At 42.8% G+C, this 8,881-nt stretch overlaps 1 protein-coding gene across 1 annotated transcript; it reads left to right on the top strand.

Moving 5' to 3' along the window:
* Nucleotides 1–876: 876 nt before the first annotated feature.
* LOC100483780 (alpha-1,3-mannosyl-glycoprotein 4-beta-N-acetylglucosaminyltransferase-like protein MGAT4E) lies at nucleotides 877–4,583 on the top strand. The gene is made up of 4 exons (XM_011232618.3): nucleotides 877–981; nucleotides 1,163–1,281; nucleotides 2,274–2,430; nucleotides 3,434–4,583. Exons 1-4 carry the CDS (start codon nucleotides 972–974, stop codon nucleotides 4,573–4,575), a joined length of 1,428 nt encoding a protein of 475 aa, XP_011230920.2. The 5' UTR covers nucleotides 877–971; the 3' UTR covers nucleotides 4,576–4,583.
* The last annotated feature ends 4,298 nt before the right edge of the window (nucleotides 4,584–8,881 follow it).

Raw genomic sequence — 8,881 nt, 5'->3', positions numbered from 1 at the left:
GCCCACGTAAGAACTGCAGATTTGGGGACCAGTTTGTGGTGACTGGTGCATCCCCCAGCAGCACAGCGTCACAGAGCCTGGGTGGGGAGGGGGCAGAATGCGAGCTATAACTCCTCCAGGAACTATCTGTGGCAGCCCTCTCATAGGGGAAGGGAACATTCAATATCCACTTCCGTTAATTAGATTCAAACCAACCGTTAATTTCCACACCTCTGAGTTTGAGATAAAAGATAAAAGGCTTTAAAACTTTAGCCCCACCTTATCCAGGAACAGGTGCTTGATGTGAGGCTGGAGTGGTAACAAGCCCCCCATTCAGGCTGGACAATGGTTGTCAAGCAGGGTCTCCTGGGAGGGGTGACTAGTTTCTGCTACCTCAGAGGAGCCACTCTGGGACCCCATCCTGCATGCATAAAAATATTAAAGTATTTTCTCCTTGATCTCAGAGAAATTCCAGCTCTCCGATAAACCCTCAAGCCACATCTTCTGTTAGACTAAAAGACTCCGTGGATACAGCACTCCAAACATGGTAAAGACTTTCACGTGATTAGAAGTTTCTGGTCACTTTTAGGGTTCCATCCTACTCACCAGTTCAGGATGGGGAGAGATATACTAACAAGAGCTTCCCTTGGTCCCTCTGACTTAATTCAAAACATCATAATCTGCTTAACATAATCCTGGGAAGAAGGATCACACACAAAAATTAAACAGGGAACTAACAGACAAGACCCAATGATTGATCAATAACAACCAAGTAGAGACTTTGACTTGAATTTGGAGTTTAGGGAAGAATATGATTAATGCCTAACACTTGATTTCCTCTTCTTGGCAACACATTCTCTCTGGTTGGGTCTCTACTCCCAAGAGTGGATAAACAAAAGAAGCTACTCCAATGTCACCTGGAAACCCGGACAGGAGGTGAAGAAGGTAGACGTGGAATAGAGTCAAACTCCTTGGCCCTTGTCTCTCCTTAGATGGCTACAGGTAGGAAGGAGGGTCGAGGTGGGTGGGGGAAAGACGGCTGACATAATTTGGCAATGGTGTCCAGAAGGAAGAAAGAGGGGATGGGAAGTGGGAGGCTTCCAGGCAAGAGGAGGCCATCCCTATGCTTTTCTGAGCTGGAGGCACTCGGGATGCATATCATGCTCACATTTCTTTGTTCCAGGCTCCAGCGCCATGCATCGTTGCCCATGGAAATGTATCATAGTTGCTGTGTCCTTAATCTTCCTGAACTTCTTCCTCCAAGAGAATAATGAAGAACATCTTCCGTATAACTTACCATTGGTAAGTACCAGAGACAGAGATTGGACTGTTTCTCAATACTTCGGTAGGGGGAAGTTTCTTCCAGTCATGCAAACACTCTAGTTATCACGGCAAAAGTTCTAAGAAGCGGGTGCTTGAAGAATCAGGAGAGTGTCAGAGAAAAGGTAAATACTGAACCAGCCTTGAAAGAGGCATAAAATTTGAACAAAGGCAAAGAGAAAGAGAGGGCAGTTTAAGTGTGGAGAGAGCAATGCCCAGACACGTCTAGAAAACCATGCTGACTCAGGACCTGCATGGGATGAGGGCTGCCTGAGTGCAGGCCGCTTCCCTCACTGGAGCCTGGCACGAGAGATGTGATTCATTCCATTTCTCATACGAAGGAATTGAGACACATTGAATCCTAAAATAACTTCTCCCACGTGCATGACACCTGCAAGTAGAGAAAACCAAATCCAATGCAGGTCACGCTCAGGTTTGGGAAGTCTATATTTTTCCTTAATGCCTCTGACCAGCTACAGCAAAGCATAGTGGATGTGGGGAAGTGGTTGAGAAATATTCACATGGTCAGAGTGGAGTAAAAGAAAGGGCTTTAGAATTGAGGCACTGTGGGTATCTTCCATAAGGACAGGACCAGACACTGGTCTTCAGTACCTACCACAGAACCCAGCACAGTCTAAGCTGAGTTAGGTGACTTTGGCCAGCCTAATAATGGTAGGAGAAATTAAATGTGAGGCATGGTGGGGCAAGCAAGTTCTACTCTACAGAAGCCTAGAAACTCCTACAGGTATTCCTACTTTCTACCGGATTCCAGAGCCCACCACCCCTTCTGGAAAATCCTGTGTGTTCTCATGGTGCAGTGGGGACAGCAATCAGCTAAGTCCTGATACTTAGGCTCTCTGGTGACTGGATCCTGGGGCTTGCCCTGACTGTCTTAAAAGGGGGATCTGCCCCTTACTTGTCTCCAGGGGCCTCGGGATGAACATCAGGGCTGATGTTCATCTTATCCTCAGCAGGAGGAAAAGAAGAAAATACTGTGGCAGCTCAACCAGGAGCAAATGAGCTCTGAAAGCAAGAACTATCTGGCAACCTTCAAGGACCTACAGAAACCCTCCCCTTTACTCCGACAGGCCAACTACAAATTCCTGACTGGATCCCTTCCCCAGGAAAAGAGTGAGTATAGGGGAGGGAGTGGTCATACTCGGAGAAGGTCAGACAAGGTATTCCAACAAGAAAAAGGAGGATGGGTAAAAAGGGAACATGAGCTGGCTTCTGGGGAGGAAAGCAGGGTGGTCTGAGGGAGGGCCATGCTATGAAATTTGGTGTAGGTTATAATCCTGAGTGTACTTTCTTCCCACTGGCCACCCGCTTGAATGACTAACAAGCTGAGAAGTCCATAGTGACCTGTTTAGGAGCCATTCCATAGTGAAGCTCATTCATGGACCCCCCCCATGCCGGGGAGGTGGGGGGAATACAGGATGGGAGAGGAGGAGAGGAGAGGAGAGCTAGGTAAAAAGCACTGGGTAGAGGAAGAAAAGGGTGGGTGGATGTTGACTCGCTGTACACTAGACTGCCAGAACCCTTGGGTTTATGTAGGTCCCTGGAGATCCTCTAATCCAGGTCCGGTTGATCCACAGTAGCTGAGATAACTCTGAGGTCAAGGCCTGGCTCACTGGCCAAGCCAGGAAATTTACCTTTAGTACATGGCAGCCTCCCTCATCAGAGAGATGCTTGTTCTTCATAAAGTTTCCACCAACAGCCTTTTAACGTTGTGATCAAAAAACCACTTCACGACTTCTTTTTTTTTTTTTAAGATTTTATTTATTTATTTGACAGAGATAGAGACAGCCAGCAAGAGAGGGAACCACAAGCAGGGGGAGTGGGAGAGGAAGAAGCAGGCTCATAGTGGAGGAGCCTGATGTGGGGCTCAATCCCATAACGCTGGGATCACGCCCTGAGCTGAAGGCAGATGCTTAACCGCTGTGTCACCCAGGTGCCCCACACTTCACGACTTCTAACCAGAGATTAACCTCATATCTGGAGCACACTCTTCCAAGGAAAGGAAATGTGAATTTGTCATAGGTATGGCATTTAGGGGAAGACCTGAGAGGAGAGACCTAGGAATTCTTCCCCATTTGTAGGTGGTGAAGGCTCCCATATCTCCCTCCACCCCTAGAGCTGCTGACGGTGGGGATTTCCTCAGGGAAGCGCCCTCACGGGACCTACCTCTTGGACACCTTGCAGTCCCTTTTTGAAGCTTCCTCAGAACCTGAGCTGAATTGTATCGTCGTGTTGGTCCACCTGTCAGATCCTGACCCCGAATGGCTCAACCAAACAGTTGCCAATATTTCAGCCCTCTTCAAACCACACATTGAGGCCCAGAAGCTGCTTCTGATCCATGGTGATCTCAGTGACTCTCCTCTCCCGGGAGATCTGAATAATGTTAGTCATGCCTCACCCTGCGAAGCACGTTATTCCAGGCAGAAAGTCAGTTATGCCCTCCTCATGAACTTTGCTCTCAATCTCTCTGAATACTTTCTGGTGATAGAAGATTATGTTCACTGCACCCCCAAATTTATTTCTACCATCTATTGGGTATTATCAGCCTGGAAAGAACTATCTTGGGTGATCCTAGAGTTCTCCAGCCTGAGCCTCTCTGGGAAAGTTTTCCACAACAGTGACCTCCCCCGTCTGACCTCTTTCTTTCTCCTTTTCCATGAGAACATTCCCATTCATTTGTTTCTCTCTGAATTCCGTCTTCTCTTGGCCCAAAATGTTCCAATTCGTTTCAGTCCCTCGGTCTTCTACCACATGGGCAATTATTCTGTGTTTGAGGACACATGCTTTCCTGTGGAGAAGGAAAAGGTCTTTGGTGAACCAGACAACCCTGTTGCCAACGTCCTCACTGACATGATGGCAGGACTGAATATTATTCCACAGTACGCTTATATTCTGAACAAGGAGTCCTACTCTGTCCTCGATCCTGTAGAAGGCAACTACCTGACGGTGATTTTGGAGAAGCCACAAAAAGTCATCCGGATAGAGGTGCTGACAGGTTCTGACAAACAAGGGCTGTACTGGCTACAGCAGGGGCAAGTGGAACTGGGCTATGATCCCTTGGAGAATTCCAGAGGCTGTACCCGCTATACCCTACTAGGTCCACTGGTAGAAGGACATTTGGACCAGAGGGTATTTTATGAAGAAGATTCTGTGGAGGAGTTGAGCTGTATACGATTAATCGTGCTAGCATCTCAAAAGTCTTGGCTCCTGGTCAGGCAGATCAGAGTCTGGACTCAGCCCGAGGAAGAGAAGAGTTAGCGCAATGGGAATTCTGGAAGGGTGGGGGCCAGGGAATGGAAGCTACACGGCTGACCAGAAATAAAGATAAAATCCATCAAAGCCTGCTCATTCTGAGTAGGGACCGTGTGATTTATTATCCAGGGACACTTTTGAGAAGGAAAGGAGGCACTATTAAAAATTACACTTGAACAACATGTGGAAAGCAAGACTGCCCCAGACAAGCTGAGATGTGTGGTCATCCTAATTCTGATTTTTATAGGTTACTCAAGATAGATAACACAGTCTGATGAGGGGCAGAGACAAGACAACGTCCTCTGGCTTCCAAGGGCCAAAAAGAGGGAAGGAGTCTCCATGAATTACCTGGTTTCTCATCAACAAATAAGTGTAACATCCCAAGATCTCTCCATGAAGGAGTTATCGCCCTATCTAGAGTTAGAGCAGTCTTCATAGTGGTGGAACTATGATCATGGTGGAACTGACTTTGGATCAGAACTATGCACCTGTTCTGGTCTGTTTGGGCTGCTATAACAGAATTCCATAGATTGGGTGGCTTATAAACAACAGGAATTTATTTCTCACAGTTTCGGAGGCTGGGAAGTCCAAGGTCAAGGTGCTGGCAGATTTACTGTCTGGTAAGGTCCTGCTTCCTGGCTCATAGATGACTGGCGGCATCTTTGCTGTATTCTTATATGGCAGAGGTGGGTAAGGGAGCTCTCAGGCTTCTTTTATGAGGGCGCTGATCCCATTCGTAAAGGCTCCACCCTCAAGGCCTAATCACCTCCCACAAGCTCCACCTCCTATTACTAGCACCTTGGGGGCTAGGAGTGCAACATATGAATTTGGGGGAACACATTCAGCCCATAGCAAGACCAAAACCTCCAGGGTGCCAAGGTTGAGACCTTGCTGAAGCAAAGTTTGTTTAGTTGGGATTCAGGAATGGACATTTAAAATATCTATGAATAAAACAAAGTACCTATGAATCTCCTAGAACTGTATGCAAAATTTGGTAGGAATTCATATGTGCATTTTTCTGAGAAGAAAATACTTTGATTACAGCATTAAAATATTATCTCTACCTCTAAAAAGTTAACAATAATATAACAGCAGCTATAACCTTCCTGAGGGAAGGAACAATGTTATTTACAACAAAAATCTTTCTACTTCCATTGAAAAATACGGCGTTAGGATTACATAGTCCTTCATGTATCTGTTCATCAAATGTTATACTTAAGGTTAAGTACTGTTACAGACAGTATGAGCAATGAGATGAACCAAACATGGATGACACCAAAAAGCTACTTAACAACAGAAATCAGTAATTAAATTGTGTGACATAGAAAAATTGGGTGACATAGGTACCAATTCTCTATAAATAGATTAATAAAATTGATGAACCCCAATAAAAACACAAATTGGAGTTTTTGTTTTTGAACTTTTTCCTGAATTTACTTTTTTTAAAGATTTTATTTATTTATTTGAGAGAGACAGAGATAGCGAGAGAGAGCAAGAGACGGAGAAGAGGGAGAATCAGGCTCCCCACTCAGCAGGGAGCCCCACAGGGGGCTCGATCCCAGGACCCTGGGATCATGACCTGAGCCGAAGGCAGACGCTTCATCAACTGACCCAACCAGGCACCCCGAAATTTTTCCTGAATTCAAAAGGAAAAAAAGATTTGAGTCTAACCAGTTGCCTCTCGCTAGAATATTTATTCTCCCATTTCTTTTTTTTTAAGATTTTATTTATTTGAGAGAGAGAGAGCACGAGTCAGGGGAGAAGCAGAGAGGCAGGGAGAGAGAGAATCCCAAACAGACTCGCCACTGAGCACGGAACCTGATGTGGGCCTCAACCTCACGACCCTGACATCATGACCTGAGCCAAAACCAAGAGTCAGATACTTAACTGACAGAGCCACCCAGGCGCCCCTATTCTCCCATTTCATTAGAAACAATAACTTCATGGGAAACCATGTACACATCTAAAAAAGAACAAAATTCCCATATTCCTTGCAATTTGGTTGACCAATAAAATGAAAGCAAAATCTTTGGGTGAGATTTCCATTAAAAAATTCCAACAGAGGCTTAGTCAGCTGGCAGAAACCTTTTTTCACATTGATGTAATAATTCTTCTTTATCTTGTTACTTTGCTATTGCTTTCAATCAGACGCTATTTATATTTTGTTCAGCTTTTCTAGTTGTCTTGTGTAAGATGGTTCAAATTACCTAAACTGCTATTATAAAAAAAAAAAACTTTTATGTATAACTTGAAAAGATCTTCAAGACACACCATTAAATGAAAAAACCCCAGCTTCAATATAATATATACAAATTATTCAATCATGCAAAAAAATCTATGCATTTTTATTAGCATAATTACAAAAAAACTACAGAAGAATCAATTATTGGTTATTAGTCTATGAACCCTATAAAAGCTCTCCTAATTAAAACAACTAAATATACTAAATGTACTACTTAAAACCTTTTTTTAAAGAGTATCAATGAAATGAAAAGAATATAAGAAATACTCAGAGACCAAAAAGTTAAACAAAAATAAGAATCCGGGGTGCCTGGGTGGCTCAGTCATTAAGCGTCTGCCTTCCGCTCAGGTCATGATCCCAGGGTCCTGGGATGGAGCCCCGGGTCAGGCTCCCTGCTCAGCAGGAAGCCTGCTTCTCCCTCTCCACTCCCCCTGCTGGTGTTCCCTCTCTCACTGTGTCTCTCTCTGTCCAATAAATAAATAAAATATTTAGAATGATAGTAATAATAAAATAAGAATCCAGATAGGTAAATAAGGACTTAAGCTGGCTTTTGCTCTGATGGAATTAACCAAACATCGATTTTTTTAAATTTTTTTTAATTTATTTTTTTGTTTAAATTCAATTAATTAACATGCAGTGTACTATTAGTTTCAGAGGTAGAGTTCAGTGATTCATCAGTCTTATATAACACCCACTGCTCATTACATCCGTTGCCCTCTGTAATGTGATCACCCAGTTGCCTCATTCCCCCCACCCTTCTCCCCTCCAGCAACCCTCAGTCTGTTTCCTGTGAGCTCCATTTTTGACAGCTGTGTGGGGTGCATGATACTAAAGAAAAGGTCAGGATATCTAAGATTTCGTGGATAATGGGAGTCCACCGTGTAATTCTGCAATACCAGGCGGCTACACGCTCATCATAGACAGCTGGGAAGAGACACCACCACAGAAGGGAACAGACATAGAATTACCTGTCTCAGTCTGCACTATTAGATGGGAAAAAATTTTTCCCTGATATTCCTAAACACAAGCTGTCCTTTATGGATTTGCTATAATCCAAATTAACATTTCCAAGTGCTCCCAAAAATCTCCAGCCAAGATTATATTTTAAATTGGTCACAGTTCAAGTTGGTAGTGCCCCCCAAGATTTGGGGAAAAGGCAAATGTAAATCTTTTGGAGAAATTTAGGATTCAGAGAATCCTCACAAAATTCTAAAAAATATAAGCTCACAGTAACAACTCAAAAAACACACAAGGAAATATGGCACCATAATGAGAACCAGGAAAAAAAAAAAAAACCCAACAGAGTTAGAGCTGGAAAGACTACAAATTTTGAAAATATCAGACATGGAACAAAAAATAACTTTTAATATATTTTTAAAAATGGAAGTTAGGATTGAAAATATGAATAAAGAACAAATGACTAGGAAAAGGACTGAGAATATTTGAAATAGAGAACTTTTTTTGAAGGTTTTATTTATTTAAGTAATCTCCATACTCCATTGGGGCTTGAACTCACGACCCAGAGATCTAGAGTCACATGCTCTACTGACTGAACAAGCCAGCTATTCCTGAAATACAGAACTTCTAAAGATAGGAAAAAATAATTGAAATTTAAAACCCAGTGGATAAATTGAAAATCTGATTGAACACAAATAGAAAATTAGCGAACCAAAAGATAGAATTGAAGATATTATCCATAGTGCAGCACAGGATAAAAAGATGGGGAAAATATGAGAAAGGATTTAAGACATTTAGAAGACTGTAAATGGCAATCATAATTCCAATCTGGGTTCAAAAAAAAAAAAAGAGAAGTTAGAGAATGAATTTTATTTTATATAGCTATTGTGTGTATGCACACACACATAGAGGAGACTGTTAATCAGAATTATAGTACCCTAAGGTTCTAGTTCAATGGAAGAGTAAATATACTAACTTTAAATATTAAGTAAAAATATTCATGTTAAATTTTTAGAATAACTCTGAAGGCTAGAAATAGTATTCCATGCCAAAACCAGAGAGAAAAGGAAATGTAATGAGGAAAAAAAGAAAAATTCAACCAATTCTCCCAGA

Source organism: Ailuropoda melanoleuca, chromosome 8 (assembly GCF_002007445.2).
Source record: "Ailuropoda melanoleuca isolate Jingjing chromosome 8, ASM200744v2, whole genome shotgun sequence".
Taxonomy (NCBI): Eukaryota; Metazoa; Chordata; class Mammalia; order Carnivora; family Ursidae; genus Ailuropoda; species Ailuropoda melanoleuca.
Note: the sequence above shows the minus strand (reverse complement) of the source record. Positions and strands in the feature narration are given on the sequence as shown.

Bases quoted from the DNA above. Each gene is read 5' to 3' on its own strand.
- LOC100483780 (XM_011232618.3), top strand. The intron at 1,282-2,273 runs GTAAGTACCAGA...TATCCTCAGCAG, and splicing joins TTCCGTATAACTTACCATTG to GAGGAAAAGAAGAAAATACT. The intron at 2,431-3,433 runs GTGAGTATAGGG...CTCCACCCCTAG, and splicing joins ATCCCTTCCCCAGGAAAAGA to AGCTGCTGACGGTGGGGATT.